Raw genomic sequence first — 16,204 nt, 5'->3', positions numbered from 1 at the left:
GACAGTATCACACAGGATAGGATTAGATACACAGCTCAGCAGACAGTATCACACAGGATAGGATTAGATACACGGCTCAGCAGACAGTATCACACAGGATAGGATTAGATACACGGCTCAGCAGACAGTATCACACAGGATAGGATTAGATACACGGCTCAGCTGACAGTATCACACAGGATAGGATTAGATACACGGCTCAGCAGACAGTATCACACAGGATAGGATTAGATACACGGCTCAGCAGATAGTATTACACAGGATAGGATTAGATACACGGCTCAGCAGACAGTATCACACAGGATAGGATTAGATACACAGCTCAGCAGACAGTATCACACAGGATAGAATTAGATACACGGCTCAGCAGATAGTATCACACAGGATAGGATTAGATACACAGCTCAGCAGACAGTATCACACAGGAGAGGATTAGATACACGGCTCAGCAGACAGTATCACACAGGATAGGATTAGATACACGGCTCAGCAGACAGTATCACACAGGATAGGATTAGATACACGGCTCAGCAGACAGTATCACACAGGATAGGATTAGATACACGGCTCAGCAGACAGTATCACACAGGAGGGGATTAGATACAGCAGACAGTATCACACAGGATAGGATTAGATACACGGCTCAGCAGACAGTATCACACAGGATAGGATTAGATACACGGCTCAGCAGACGGTATCACACAGGATAGGATTAGATACACAGCTCAGCAGACAGTATCACACAGGATAGGATTAGATACACGGCTCAGCAGACGGTATCACACAGGATAGGGTTAGATACACGGCTCAGCAGACAGTATCACACAGGATAGGGTTAGATACATGGCTCAGCAAAGAGTATCACACAGGATAGGATTAGATACACAGCTCAGCAGACAGTATCACACAGGATAGGATTAGATACACGGCTCAGCAGACAGTATCACACAGGATAGGATTAGATACACGGCTCAGCAGACAGTATCACACAGGATAGGATTAGATACACGGCTCAGCAGACAGTATCACACAGGATAGGATTAGATACACGGCTCAGCAGACAGTATCACACCGGATAGGATTAGATACACGGCTCAGCAGACAGTATCACACAGGATAGGATTAGATACACTAAGAGTATTTAGCGCTGGTTGTGTTTGGCGCGGTTTCCTGGGTCGCTCCTGGTGGTTCCCGCCCGGCTGATAACTTTGCGCCGAGTCGTTATCTCCTCTCGTATTCTGCCCTCCTGTCCGTCCGCGTTCTTCCTGTTCCACGTTCCGGCTCATGAAGCACTCGCCGAGGCCCACGAGAATCATGGCTGCTTGTCCCATCCTGGCTGTGCCGCAGGCAGTTTACAGACGGCGCGCCGTGCCGCCACGACCTCTGGCGCAGACGCCCGCTGAACGCCCCTTGGATTCTTCGTCTGTTGGCTCAGCGCAGCACGCCGCTCTGGAGCTTGTAGTCCTCTTACAGCTGAATGCGGGCGACACGTTTCTCCGCTGCGTTCCCGTCTGCGCCGGAACGTTTACCGCGGATTCCATCAACAATATGACACCACTGGGAGTCGCGCGGTCCGTCGGATGCTGCCGGTGTGACGTATCTGGCTCTGCTGCCATCTTTTGGTCCTCGCGGGTCGGAACGTACGGCCGGTCGTCCGCAGGAAATCCGCACCAAACCGGCCGTACAATCGACATCATTTTCAAAGGATCTGCAGCACATTTCACCCCTTCAGTTTATATTCAGCTGCTGCAGAACATCCGCTCCGTATCCGCGCAGACTTGTTTATGGCGTTACGCCACCCGTGGCTCCATGGATTGTGGCAGCGGCAGAGGTGAACGCAGCTATATGACCTTTACAGCCAATAGAACTGAGGCAGACAGACGTCGCTGCGCCTACAAGGGCATCGCTCCGCACAATCGCAGTGTGCCGCAGGGGTGTGGCCTTCCTGAGCCCCCTACAAATGCCCCGCCCCCGCGGAGCTGGTCGGCTTCCTGTGCTGATACATTAATGGCATAATGACTCCGCGCTCCACCGTCATTATGGCGCCATTGCTCACTGCTGATTGTGGCCGCAGATGGATGCCACAGCGCTGCGCATTATCACTGGTTGGGATGGAGACGTGTAGCGAGGCAGAGTGGCTGAGACTTGTAGTTCACCAGAAATAATATCACACTGGATTAACAGCATCTCCTCCTCCTCCTCCTCCTGCAGCAGCAGCAGCAGCACACTGCTGCGCGCATACTATATTATATACGGTAAGGTGATCCCGACAGCCGCGCGGCCTCTTCCTGCCTGTCAGTTGGTTGCTTAGTAACGGCGCTTGTCTTCTCAATCCTGATTGGACAGCGGGGAAGGCTCTAACCAATGGCGGCCGTCCTTCTTTCCTGTTGAGTGGCGCTAAGGGGGCGTGGTTGATAGGTAGGCGGTGGGCTCTCTGGCTGCGCCCATGTGGGGGCGGGGACAGCGGAGAGGGGCGCTGAGCAGCGGCGACTCCAGTGACACTTCCTGGCAGCAGCATGGAGCAGCCGGAGCACCTGCAGTGAGTAGAGCGCCGCCCTGCGGAGGGAGCTGGAGGTCCTGCGGGGTTCATGTGGGGCTCATGTGAGGCTCCACAGTGCCTCGCTGTGTCTGGAGCAGAACAAGGGCCCCCGAGGGCCCCACGCCGTTCCGACTCTGCGCAGCCCCCTTTGTACAGAGGCTTCAGCGGTCGGTGGCGGTTAGTCCGGCTGCACACGGGCGGATTTGCATTGCGGTTTTCCTTTCGCGGCTGCGGTTTCCGGCGGCTCCTCGCGGCCGCTTTAGTCCATGGGAACCGTCCGTCCCACAATCATCATTGCAGCATGGCCGCAGGAGCCGCGTCATCGCCATAGCAACAGCGTCCTCTGTACTGCGCCAGCGCTCCGCCGCCACATGTGCAGCAGAGGGGCGGTACGCTGGGGTCACCTGGGCGTCCCGCGAGCCGGCGGTCTCCCACAATCACCGCGTTTTATAGCATTTCAGTCGCCGCCCTTTTCTAACGCTCGCTGTTCGTTTTTAGTGCGTTTCTGCGGTTTTTATCGCACCTCGTGAGCCGCCATAATGATGAGCGTCAAACACCCGCCGCAGACGGCCGCACGCCCGTGGGTGTGACTGCGAGATCAGACGCCGCAGCGGAGACCCCGCATACACGTCTTGTCTTCTTTCTGCTCCGCGGTGGGGACTGCGGTACATGGGTGCGGGTGGTGGTGCGGGTGGCAGCGGGTGGCGGTGCGGGTGGCAGCGGGTGGCGGTGCGGGTGGCAGCGGGTGGCGGTGCGGGTGGCAGCGGCCCGCCGCGCCTGCATGGCGTCTTTTGTTGTAGTTTTTAATAGCAGTTGAACACGAAGAAACGTCCCGCCGGACCGCGGCGTATCCGTACGTCAAGCAGAGAACGCGCTTATCGGGCCCCTATAAGGACCGCAGCATCCGCGCCGCACATGGCGTCCTGCCTGTTGTCATGTGACCGCTGAGCCGCGTCAGGTGAACATGGCGGCGTTCACACTGCAGGCTGGTAAATGTTAACCCTTCCCTGCGCTCGTCTCTGCTGGGGGTTGCGGTTGGCGCCGCTTCTCATGTGACCCCGTAGAGGGGGGCTGTACACAGACATGGAGACCCCCGTATATATAGATTTGGGGTGGCCTCTCAGATGCCAGGACGTGGCGGCGAGGGGTCTGGGCGATGCCGACTGTGTCAGCAGGGTGCGGCCCCCCGTCTGCGGACCCCCACCCACCGCGAAGGTTTTGTCTGCAGCTTCCAGATAAGAGGATCCTAAACCTGCTGACGCCACACTTCGCTGGAGACGAGGGGCCGCCGCCCCCTCCACCAGAAATCTGCACCGCACGGGGTTAATCATTGCTGAAGGCTGGGGCGTTCCTGCTGGTGGGGTCACCTCCCTCCCCCCCAGAGATAAATGGCGCCGCTGATCTCCCCTCTGTTCATATAAAACATGTGAATGTGCTCAAATTATAGCATAAGAGGTATGAGTCTGTAGGGGGCGGGGCTACGGCACGCTGGTCGCAGTAGGCGGAGCCTCGCCCTATGTTGGTGTCCCTGATGTCACACTGATCTCCGCTTCGTCCTCAGGCCTCGCGGTTTCCCGCCTCTGAAGAATGACACGTTCCTGCGCGCTGCCCGTGGGGAGGAGTGCCGCCACGTTCCTGTGTGGTGCATGCGCCAGGCGGGCCGGTATCTGCCAGGTAGGTGGTGCATGCTGGGAGTGCGGGCCGTAGACATGCATGCAGCTCTGGAGGTGACTGGAGCAGAAGCACTGCCGGGGGTCTGTAGTGAAGCCCCCACAGCTCTCAGGCCGCTCACACGGCTTCACAGGGCAACGTGACCAAAATTGCCCCAATTCAGTGTTGTGTTTTTGAACGCATGTGACGGCGTGTTTTACCGTCCGCCATCATTGAGACGAGGGGCGCTGGAAAGAAATAGAGCTGGCAGCGCCCGCAGATCGTGGCGTTCGGAATGCCGCCTCGCAGCGCAGGGAAGTGAAACCAGTGGGAACAGCGGACCGCGGTTAGCGTGTCGTATCAAACGCTGCGCTAATTGTGATAAAAGGCGGGTTGTGTGAGAGCGCCTCCATCTCCCCCCGCCGCGTTCTGACAGGAGCTTCCCTGCCTGATGCCCTCTGACAACACTTCCTGCCCTCGTGGCGCTCCTGTGCAGCGCTGCAGAGGAATGTAGTGCGCCAAATGTTTGTTTATAAAGAAAGGATAATAGGTCGGCCCCCCCAATGGAGGGACGCGGGCGGGCGGTAAACCGCGGCTGCAGCGTACGTAGAAGAGGAACCGATTCCCCATCAGCGGTGTACATGTCTGCAAGCTATACTCTAACCACATCACATAATGTGATCACCTGCTAACGTCCCGCAGACCGAGCGCACAGACGGGTCCTACCGCCAGTGCCAGGGGGTCAGTCTGCGCATCACCTTATTGACGCAGGCAGAGGAATCGGCTCTAGAATGAGGGGTGGAGTATATATATATATATCTCTACCGCACCCGGATGAGCGCCGTGCCGGCGGGAGGCTCTGCTGGACTGCGGCTGTGTCCGCTATATCTCAGGGAAGAGTCTATGAACAGAGGTCAGTCCTTGAGCTCCAACGGCCCGGCGGTCCTCGGCGGACGGAGTTGTCATGGAGGATGTTAGTCGCTGCCACAAGGTCTGACACGGATGACATTACGTCTTTGAGCCCCGCCGCCGCTCGTACCGCCATGTCGCTGTCCCCCTCCACAGGAGCGTCGTCTTATCCCTGGCATCCTCCATATTGTGACCGCGGCGTCTCTCCCGGCGCACAGGATACCCTCCGCCTGCTACAATGTCTCTCTGACTACCCAGCCGGCCATCGAGGGATGTACTCCGCTAGTCATCTAGTGCAGTCGGAGCTGCGGAGGTTCCTCGTGGTTCAGTCTGGGTGCGCTGATGAAGAGCCTCCGCCACCCGTGCACAGAAGTAGTCTTGGACTATCTGGGTCTCTAGGGGGCATCTACCACTAAGGTCGGGGTGTCTGTTGGCTGCTGTCTGCCCCTCTGGCTGCGTCACATCTACGGCACTGATGGCGGTCCAATAGAAATACTAATACATATAATCCTCTCGCTCTCCAGGCTCCGCCCCTATCCATCCAGGCTCCGCCCCTATCCATCCAAATATTTCTATTTGCCGGCGTTCTCATTAGTATTACTAAGTTATATTTTTTGCCCCGAGGGATCGGTTGTTCCTCGCCTCGCAGTATCTGCGTCGCCCCCTGTAGTCTATTGGCTGCCGGCTTGCGCAAATACTGTAGGCGAGCTATGATAATGGCGTCCTGCACCACGACGGTCACACCTCCGGCGTGCTGGAAGACCCTGCAGTGCATTGTGGGAGGACCTCGGCAGTCACTTCCTGGAGAAATGCCCCTCCCCCGGGATGAGGATACAGCACTTATAACACCTCCATATCACAGTCTGCTCAGTGGCACCCTCTGCTGTCCGGACCTCACTTCATGTTTTCTTCTCTCCTGCTGCAGAGTTTCGGGAGACTCGCGCCAGTCAGGATTTCTTCGCCTCGTGTCGGAGCCCCGAGGTCTGCTGTGAGCTGACCTTACAGGTAATGATGGAGATGGCGCCGGTGGGGCGATGAGGAATCAGGACTGATGTCATATATTTGTCCCATCACCATTTTCCGGTATCGTGGGGGTGGGGCTCCGGTAAATTATCCGGATTATTAGCGGTTACCTCTTTGTCTCTTCACTTGCAGCCGCTGCGCCGGTTTTCCTTGGACGCTGCGATTATCTTCTCGGACATCCTGGTGATTCCGCAGGTGAGCTGCGGTACATATACACGGGCTGCGCCCCTTACCATCTATAGAGGTGTGCCTTTTTTAATCTAGTTCTGCCACATGTATGGATTCTCCTGTGATTTTTAACACATTATACTCGTCATGACTCGGACGTGGTGTAAATATTCTCCGTGCTACACACGCATTTTTTTTTTAAATGCACGCGGGGAAAAAACGCAGTGTGTCCTAGCGGTCTGTATAACGGCCCGAAATAGCCCATTAACCCCTGGAGTGGCACGCCCTTAAATTTTCTGGGACGAGCTCCACTGCCCATAGTGATATAGCCCGGGCTATGTTTCACTATGGGAGCTGCAGAGCACACTGCCATAAGCTGTGGTAGTGTGCTCTGCCTGCACAGACCCACACAGAGCAGTGCAGGACTGTGAACAAAGAAGCAGGAAGATATTACCGATCTGCGGGCAACTTCCCGCTTCTGTTTTCAAACTCCTGCACTGCTTTGTTTACAGGTTGCCACAGAGACCATCTGCTTGTCAGAAGCCGGCCAGTGGTCTCTATGGCAGGGAGAGCTGGTGCTTGGCTGTAAGAGGATAGCCAGGCACCAGCTGTTGCACACCAGAGAATGCAGAAAACCTCCGGTTTCTGCTGTGTTAACCCTTTAAATGCTGCGGACCTTGCGACTGCAGCATGTAAAGTGCTGTCACCATCGGACCCCCGTGGATCCTGATGGGTCTCTGTAGAAGTCCCCTAAAGGGACAAAAATTTTTTAAAAAGTTAAAAAAAAAATTAAAATCAAAACCCTTTTTTCTCCCTTTACTTTGTACAAAGTGACACATGTGGTATCCCTGCATCGCTTCTGTGCTCGTTCTCTTTTTTTTGCGTGTGAGAAGCATAGTTTATACAAAAAAGACAGATGGAACAATAGCGCTGCAGCGCCACCTATTGGAAACCTAGTTAACACACACGATATAAAACCGCCAGCAGTGCCAGAGGCGGGGAACACGCAGCGCGGTCTGTGGATACACTGCATACACGTGTGAATGAGCCCTCAGGCCGCTGCACATGCACAATCTGACCCTGTGCGTCATTAATCGTCTCCGTGCTGCAGGCGGTCCGCAGGGCTCGCCGTCAGACGTGCGCATTTATTTTATTTGTAAACCTCTTCTCTTCCCGCATCGTCGCTGGCGCTAACGTGGAATCTGCGACCTTTCTGCATTGTCATTGCGGAAGGGCTGCGAATCGGACAACTTGCGTTGAGTTCCATGAATAGAACATGCTGTGGTTTTTCCCCCGTGATCAATCGCAATTGATTTCCGCTCGTGTAGGGAAAAAGCAATTTTCAGTAACGTTGTGGGCGGGGTTTGCTCCGGATTCCGCAATGCAGATCCACCCATCTGCAGGTGGCCTAAAGCAGAGAAGCGTCAGGTGTGCCACGAGAAGCCGCGTTTTGACAAATTTGCTGTAATTTAAGCCTTCATCTTGCTATTTCTGCTGTTTTCTGTGGTGTAGTAATACTTATCCCCACTAGAGGGCGTCGCAGGACTCCATGGAGTGTGCACCCACCTTATGTGTCCTCTTAAAGGGCCATACACACAATGTAGAACTGATCAGTAATAACATGTTAAGTTCCTTGTGTGGTTCAGGCGCTGGGGATGGAGATCCGCATGGAGCCAGGGAGGGGCCCCGTATTTCCAGAGCCCCTTAAGGACCCCAAGGATCTGCAGAAGCTGAAGCCTACGGTGGACGTGTCGCAGGAGTTGGGTTACGTGTTTCGGGCGATCACATTGACTCGTCATAAAATAGGCGGACAAGTTCCTCTGATCGGCTTCACGGGCGCTCCGGTAAGTGTCCCCCGAGAGGTCCGGGCCCCGGATGGGGGAGGGGCTGGACGTATGCGCTAACTACGGCGTCTTATCTCCTCGCAGTGGACGCTGATGACCTACATGATAGAAGGCGGCGGCTCCAACACCATGTCCAAAGCCAAGCGCTGGCTCTACCAGAACGCCAGTGCCAGTCACCAGCTCCTGCAGCAGCTCACGGACGTCATTGTGGACTACCTGGTGGGGCAGGTGGCGGCCGGAGCGCAGGTAGAGCGGGGTCGCTGGGGGTCTCCGGTGGGCCGTGCTGGCTCCTACTGAGGCTTGTCTCCTCTTCCAGGCGCTGCAGGTCTTCGAGTCTCACGCCGGCTGCCTCGGACCGCAGCAGTTTGCAGACTTTTCTTTGCCGTATCTCCGGGAGATCTCGCGCAGAGTGAAGCAGAAGCTGAAGGCGGAGGGACTGGAACAAGTACCCATGGTGAGCGCGGCATGTGTGCCCCCGGGGCGGGTCATGTGACCACGTGCTGTTGGGGTGACAAAAGAGACTTGCAGCTCACAGTGTAACTCCGATATCTAATATGCCGGACCATCAGATGCCGGACTGCTGGATTTTTAGTGTTGTGCTCATCGCCATCTAGTGGTGGTTGTAACATCCTGTCTTACAGATCATCTTCGCTAAGGACGCTCATTATGCTTTAGATGACCTATCGCAGTCGGGTTATGAGGTGGTCGGACTGGACTGGACGATCCGACCCCAGGAGGCCAGGTAAGGCGATGAGCGTGCAGGGGGGGGAGGCCCAGCCCCCAGGAGGCCAGGTAAGGCGAGGAGGGTGTCGGGGGGTCCCTGTTCATCTGCCGCCATTTACCTGAATGTTCTACATCCAACGAAGATGCCGAGAGCCTCCAACCTCTACCGCTTCATTTCAGGGAGAAAACACGGAAGAGAGTGACGCTGCAAGGGAACCTGGACCCATGTGCGCTGTACGCCAACAAGGTGCGTGTGAGAGCCGACCGCACTGTAGTAATAGTGGGAGGGGCCAAAATATTAATGACCTGAAACCACCCAAATCTGCGCAGATGAAATACCTATTTATACCTAGAAAAATGAGGTCTGGCTATTAGTTTACTGGTATAGCAGTTATATGCCTGTACATAGGGGGCAGTATTATAGTAGTTATATGCCTGTACATAGGGGGCAGTATTATAGTAGTTATATGCCTGTACATAGGGGGCAGTATTATAGTAGTTATATGCCTGTACATAGGGGGCAGTATTATAGTAGTTATATGCCTGTACATAGGGGGCAGTATTATAGTAGTTATATTCTTGTACATAGGGGGCAGTATTATAGTAGTTATATTCTTGTACATAGAAGCAGTATTATAGTAGTTATATTCTTGTACATAGGGGGCAGTATTATAGTAGTTATATTCTTGTACATAGGGGGCAGTATTATAGTAGTTATATTCTTGTACATAGGGGGGCAGTATTATAGTAGTTATATTCTTGTACATAGGGGGCAGTATTATAGTAGTTATATTCTTGTACATAGGGGGCAGTATTATAGTAGTTATATTCTTGTACATAGGGGGCAGTATTATAGTAGTAATATTCTTGTACATAGGGGCAGTATTATAGTAGTTATATTCTTGTACAGAGGGGGCAGTATTATAGTAGTTATATTCTTGTACATAGGGGGCAGTATTATAGTAGTTATATTCTTGTACAGAGGGGGCAGTATTATAGTAGTTATATTCTTGTACATAGGGGGCAGTATTATAGTAGTTATATTCTTGTACATAGGGGCAGTATTATAGTAGTTATATTCTTGTACATAGGAGGCAGTATTATAGTAGTTATATTCTTGTACATAGGAGGCAGTATTATAGTAGTTATATTCTTGTACATAGCGGGCAGTATTATGGTAGTTATATTCTTGTACATAGGGGCAGTATTATAGTAGTTATATTCTTGTACATAGGGGGGCAGTATTATAGTAGTTATATTCTTGTACATAGGGGGGCAGTATTATAGTAGTTATATTCTTGTACATAGGGGGCAGTATTATAGTAGTTATATTCTTGTACATAGGGGGCAGTATTATAGTAGTTATATTTTTGTACATAGAGGGCAGTATTATAGTAGTTATATTCTTGTACATAGGGGGCAGTATTATAGTAGTTACATTCTTGTACATAGGGGGCAGTATTATAGTAGTTATATTCTTGTACATAGGGGGCAGTATTATAGTAGTTATATTATTATACATTGAGGGCAGTATTATAGTAGTTATAGTCTTGTACATAGGGGGCAGTATTATAGTAGTTATATTCTTGTACATAGGGGGCAGTATTATAGTAGTTATATTCTTGTACATAGGGGGCAGTATTATAGTAGTTATATTCTTGTACATAGGGGGCAGTATTATAGTAGTTATATTATTATACATTGAGGGCAGTATTATAGTAGTTATAGTCTTGTACATAGGGGCAGTATTATAGTAGTTATAGTCTTGTACATAGGAGGCAGTATTATAGTAGTTATATTATTATACATTGAGGGCAGTATTATAGTAGTTATATTCTTGTACATAGGAGGCAGTATTATAGTAGTTATATTATTATACATAGGGGGCAGTATTATAGTAGTTATATTCTTGTACATAGGGGGCAGTATTATAGTTGGTATATTCTTGTACATAGGAGGCAGTATTATAGTAGTTATATTCTTGTACATAGGGGGCAGTATTATAGTAGTTATCTTCTTGTACATAGGGGCAGTATTATAGTAGTTATATTCTTGTACATAGGAGGCAGTATTATAGTAGTTATATTCTTGTACATAGGGGGCAGTATTATAGTAGTTATATTCTTGTACATAGGGGGCAGTATTATAGTAGTTATATGCCTGTACATAGGGGGCAGTATTATAGTAGTTATATGCCTGTACATAGGGGGCAGTATTATAGTAGTTATAGTCTTGTACATAGTGGGCAGTATTATAGTAGTTATATTCTTGTACATAGGGGGCAGTATTATAGTAGTTATATTCTTGTACATAGGGGGCAGTATTATAGTAGTTATATTCTTGTACATAGGGGGGCAGTATTATAGTAGTTACATTCTTGTACATAGGGGGCAGTATTATAGTAGTTATATTCTTGTACATAGGGGGCAGTATTATAGTAGTTATATTATTATACATTGAGGGCAGTATTATAGTAGTTATAGTCTTGTACATAGGGGGCAGTATTATAGTAGTTATATTCTTGTACATAGGGGGCAGTATTATAGTAGTTATATTCTTGTACATAGGGGCAGTATTATAGTAGTTATATTCTTGTACATAGGAGGCAGTATTATAGTAGTTATATTATTATACATTGAGGGCAGTATTATAGTAGTTATAGTCTTGTACATAGGGGGCAGTATTATAGTAGTTATATTCTTGTACATAGGGGGCAGTATTATAGTTGGTATATTCTTGTACATAGTGGGCAGTATTATAGTAGTTATATTCTTGTACATAGGGGGCAGTATTATAGTAGTTATATTCTTGTACATAGGGGGCAGTATTATAGTAGTTATATTCTTGTACATAGGGCGAAGTATTATAGTAGTTATATTCTTGTACATAGGAGCAGTATTATAGTAGTTATATTCTTGTACATAGGGGGCAGTATTATAGTAGTTATATTCTTGTACATAGGAGGCAGTATTATAGTAGTTATAGTCTTGTACATAGGGGGCAGTATTATAGTAGTTATATTCTTGTACATAGGGGGCAGTATTATAGTAGTTATATTCTTGTACATAGGAGGCAGTATTATAGTAGTTATAGTCTTGTACATAGGGGGCAGTATTATAGTAGTTATATTCTTGTACATAGGGGGCAGTATTATAGTAGTTATATTCTTGTATATAGGGGGCAGTATTATAGTAGTTATATTCTTGTACATAGGAGGCAGTATTATAGTAGTTATATTCTTGTACATAGGGGGCAGTATTATAGTAGTTATAGTCTTGTACATAGGGGCTGTATTATAGTAGTTATATTCTTGTACATAGGAGGCAGTATTATAGTAGTTATATTCTTGTACATAGGGGGCAGTATTATAGTAGTTATAGTCTTGTACATAGGGGCTGTATTATAGTAGTTATATTCTTGTACATAGGGGGCAGTATTATAGTAGTTATAGTCTTGTACATAGGGGCTGTATTATAGTAGTTATATTCTTGTACATGGGGGCAGTATTATAGTAGTTATATTCTTGTACATAGGAGCAGTATTATAGTAGTTATATTCTTGTACATAGGAGGCAGTATTATAGTAGTTATATTCTTGTACATAGGAGGCAGTATTATAGTAATATTCTTGTACACAGGGGGCAGTATTATAGTAGTTATATTCTTGTACATAGGGGGCAGTATTATAGTAGTTATATTCTTGTACATAGGGGCAGTATTATAGTAGTTATATTCTTGTACATAGGAGCAGTATTATAGTAGTTATATTCTTGTACATAGGAGGCAGTATTATAGTAGTTATATTCTTGTACATAGGGGGCAGTATTATAGTAGTTATATTTTTGTACATAGGAGGCAGTATTATAGTTATATTCTTGTACACAGGGGGCAGTATTATAGTAGTTATATTCTTGTACATAGGGGAGCAGTATTATAGTAGTTATATTCTTGTACATAGGGGGCAGTATTATAGTAGTTATATTCTTGTACATAGGGGAGCAGTATTATAGTAGTTATATTCTTGTACATAGGGGGCAGTATTATAGTAGTTATATTCTTGTACATAGGGGGCAGTATTATAGTAGTTATATTCTTGTACATAGGGGGCAGTATTATAGTAGTTATATTCTTGTACATAGGGGGCAGTATTATAGTAGATATATTCTTGTACATAGGGGCAGTATTATAGTAGTTATATTCTTGTACATAGGGGGCAGTATTATAGTAGTTATATTCTTGTACATAGGGGGCAGTATTATAGTAGTTATATTCTTGTACATAGGAGCAGTATTATAGTAGTTATATTCTTGTACATAGGGGGGCAGTATTATAGTAGTTACATTCTTGTACATAGGGGGCAGTATTATAGTAGTTATATTCTTGTACATAGGAGGCAGTATTATAGTAGTTATATTCTTGTACATAGGGGGCAGTATTATAGTAGTTATATTCTTGTACATAGGGGGCAGTATTATAGTAGTTATATTCCTGTACATAGGGGGCAGTATTATAGTAGTTATATTCTTGTACATAGGGGGCAGTATTATAGTAGTTATATTCTTGTACATAGGGGGCAGTATTATAGTAGTTATATTCTTGTACATAGGAGGCAGTATTATAGTAGTTATATTCTTGTACATAGGGGGCAGTATTATAGTAGTTATATTCTTGTAGATAGGGGGCAGTATTATAGTAGATATATTCTTGTACATAGGGGCAGTATTATAGTAGTTATATTCTTGTACATAGGAGCAGTATTATAGTAGTTATATTCTTGTACATAGGGGCAGTATTATAGTAGTTATATTCTTGTACATAGGGAGCAGTATTATAGTAGTTATATTCTTGTACATAGGGAGCAGTGTTATAGTAGTTATATTCTTGTACATAGGGGAGCAGTATTATAGTAGTTATATTCTTGTACATAGGGGGCAGTATTATAGTAGTTATATTCTTGTACATAGGGGGCAGTATTATAGTAGTTATATTCTTGTACATAGGAGGCAGTATTATAGTAGTTATATTCTTGTACATAGGGGAGCAGTATTATAGTAGTTATATTCTTGTACATAGGGGAGCAGTATTATAGTAGTTATATTCTTGTACATAGGGGGCAGTATTATAGTAGTTATATTCTTGTACATAGGGGGCAGTATTATAGTAGTTATATTCTTGTACATAGGGGGCAGTATTATAGTAGTTATATTCTTGTACATAGGGGGCAGTATTATAGTAGATATATTCTTGTACATAGGGGCAGTATTATAGTAGTTATATTCTTGTACATAGGGGGCAGTATTATAGTAGTTATATTCTTGTACATAGGGGGCAGTATTATAGTAGTTATATTCTTGTACATAGGGGGCAGTATTATAGTAGTTATATTCTTGTACATAGGGGGCAGTATTGTAGTAGTTATATTCTTGTACATAGGGGGACAGTATTTTAGTAGTATAGCACTTGTATTTTCGGACATGAGGTGGGGAGCAGTAGTCTAGCGGTTGGTGTAGTCAGGATATTCAACTTGGTTAATCGGAACAACAGATGAATACTTAATACATAGTCTATATTAAGTATTCATCCGTTGTCCTGATTATAGATAAAGGACAACCACATTTGTTGTGCAGCCCGTTTCTGCCTGCGCTGCTGTCGTCTGTTTTCCTTGTCGGTCCCGGTTCTGCCTGCGCTGCTGTCGTCTGTTTTCCTTGTCGGTCCCGGTTCTGCTTGCGCTGCCGTCATCAGTGTTTTATGTGTCGGCGCTCTTGATCATACATCTTTTTCCGGTTGTTGCAGGATGATATTGAAGCGATGGTGAAGCAGATGCTGGAGGCCTTTGGCTGTCGGGGCTACATTGCCAACTTGGGTCACGGCTTGTACCCGGACATGGACCCGGAGCACGTGGGCGCCTTTATTTCTGCTGTACACAAATACTCAGAGAAGAAAGAGAATTGAAGGCGAAGCTTTGAATTGTCTTATCGCTCCGGAGCTGGTGCCTTGGGGGTTAATAATGAGACATTTGTAACAGAACTGACCTCCAGCCCCTCTGTTCTGGGTAGGAATAGGAACGGGTGACCCGAGAGCAGCCTGTAAGGGTCCGTTCTTCTCTGTGGGCAGAAACTGCTTCCTGTCCTTCCGCAGTCAGAACATTCCAGCCAGTGTCTGTACTTCATGAAATAAAGTGCGTTCTGGAGATTTGCGGCTGGCGTGTGCGTGACAGCATCTACATGTGCAGATCTGTGGCTGTGACCTTGTACATGTGGATGGAGTGGTTGCTGCAGCCTCTGCATGGATTGTTCCAAACCCCACGCCGATGTGTAACGGAGGGCTGCAGTGAATCTGCCACAAATGATCGTGCCGTGAATACGGACGGAACACGATGATATCCTAATCTGAATATTTCTAAAATTCTGTTTTTTGTCCCCCCCCCCCCCCCCTCGGATTCTAAGAACCAAATTCCTAGTAGAGGCAGAGATATGCAAGAATATTTTGTGCTGCCTTCAGCCACCACTAGAGGGAGCTCACTGTACGCAGGTCTACATACAGCTCCCACGAGGGAGCATTTTTCTATATATTTCTTTATGTGGGCTGTATACAGTGAGGTTTACGCTACTGCCTATAGTATTGACCCGTATATATAGATGTATATACACTCTATCTATCTAGCTCCTTCCATAAAAGGGGGAGGTCATTACATACCAATACATTCTTTGTTTAAAAAAAAAACCCTCCGGCCTCAGAAGAAGTTGTCATTTTGATGCAGATCATGCGGCTCCATCTCAGGCAGATCTGCAAGTGATGAGAGTTGTGGTGATTAGATGAACGGTCACCGGAGGTGCTAGAAGTGGTTCCCCCTTGGCTAATAAGAGGCTCTTGGCGGCTCCTTGTGTGTAGTGACCTCTGTAGAGGCTGTACAACAGGGTACTAGAGCCTCCATGCCGCTCATATCACATCTTGTATCCAAGCTAGAGGCGATACAACAGGGTATTAAAGCCTCCATGCCTGTCCGTATCCCATCTTGTATCCAAGCTAGAGGCGTACAACAGGGTATTAAAGCCTCCATGCCCACCCATATCACATCTTGTATCCAAGCTAGAGGCGATACAACAGGGTATTAAAGCCTCCATGCCTGTCCGTATCCCATCTTGTATCCAAGCTAGAGGCGTACAACAGGGTACTAGAGCCTCCACCCCCGTCCGTATCACATCTTGTATCCAAGCTAGAGGCGTACAACAGGGTGCTAGAGCTTCCATGCCCCCATCACATCTTGTATCTAAGCTAGAGGCGGTACAAGAGGGTACTAAAGTTTTTGAAGTCTGGTAGAAAAATGGATGTCTGGATTTTCCCCCCTT

At 47.7% G+C, this 16,204-nt stretch overlaps 1 protein-coding gene across 1 annotated transcript; it reads left to right on the top strand.

Moving 5' to 3' along the window:
* Positions 1 to 2,416: 2,416 nt before the first annotated feature.
* Positions 2,417 to 15,047, top strand: UROD (uroporphyrinogen decarboxylase). The gene is made up of 10 exons (XM_066597994.1): positions 2,417 to 2,539; positions 4,101 to 4,213; positions 6,024 to 6,103; positions 6,254 to 6,316; positions 7,936 to 8,133; positions 8,218 to 8,379; positions 8,450 to 8,587; positions 8,775 to 8,875; positions 9,037 to 9,103; positions 14,649 to 15,047. Exons 1-10 carry the CDS (start codon positions 2,517 to 2,519, stop codon positions 14,805 to 14,807), a joined length of 1,104 nt encoding a protein of 367 aa, XP_066454091.1. The 5' UTR covers positions 2,417 to 2,516; the 3' UTR covers positions 14,808 to 15,047.
* The last annotated feature ends 1,157 nt before the right edge of the window (positions 15,048 to 16,204 follow it).

Source organism: Eleutherodactylus coqui, chromosome 3, assembly GCF_035609145.1.
Source record: "Eleutherodactylus coqui strain aEleCoq1 chromosome 3, aEleCoq1.hap1, whole genome shotgun sequence".
Classification (NCBI taxonomy): domain Eukaryota; kingdom Metazoa; phylum Chordata; class Amphibia; order Anura; family Eleutherodactylidae; genus Eleutherodactylus; species Eleutherodactylus coqui.
The sequence above is the reverse complement of the archived record's forward strand: the minus strand, read 5'-3'. Positions and strand labels throughout refer to the sequence as shown.

What these genes read in the sequence shown, in the direction of transcription:
- UROD (XM_066597994.1), top strand. Translation starts at nt 2,517, where the DNA reads ATGGAGCAGCCGGAGCACCTGCA. An exon ending in AGGTGGCGGCCGGAGCGCAG is followed by an intron (nt 8,380 to 8,449) that starts GTAGAGCGGGGT and finishes CTCCTCTTCCAG; the next exon opens with GCGCTGCAGGTCTTCGAGTC. An exon ending in GTGCGCTGTACGCCAACAAG is followed by an intron (nt 9,104 to 14,648) that starts GTGCGTGTGAGA and finishes CGGTTGTTGCAG; the next exon opens with GATGATATTGAAGCGATGGT.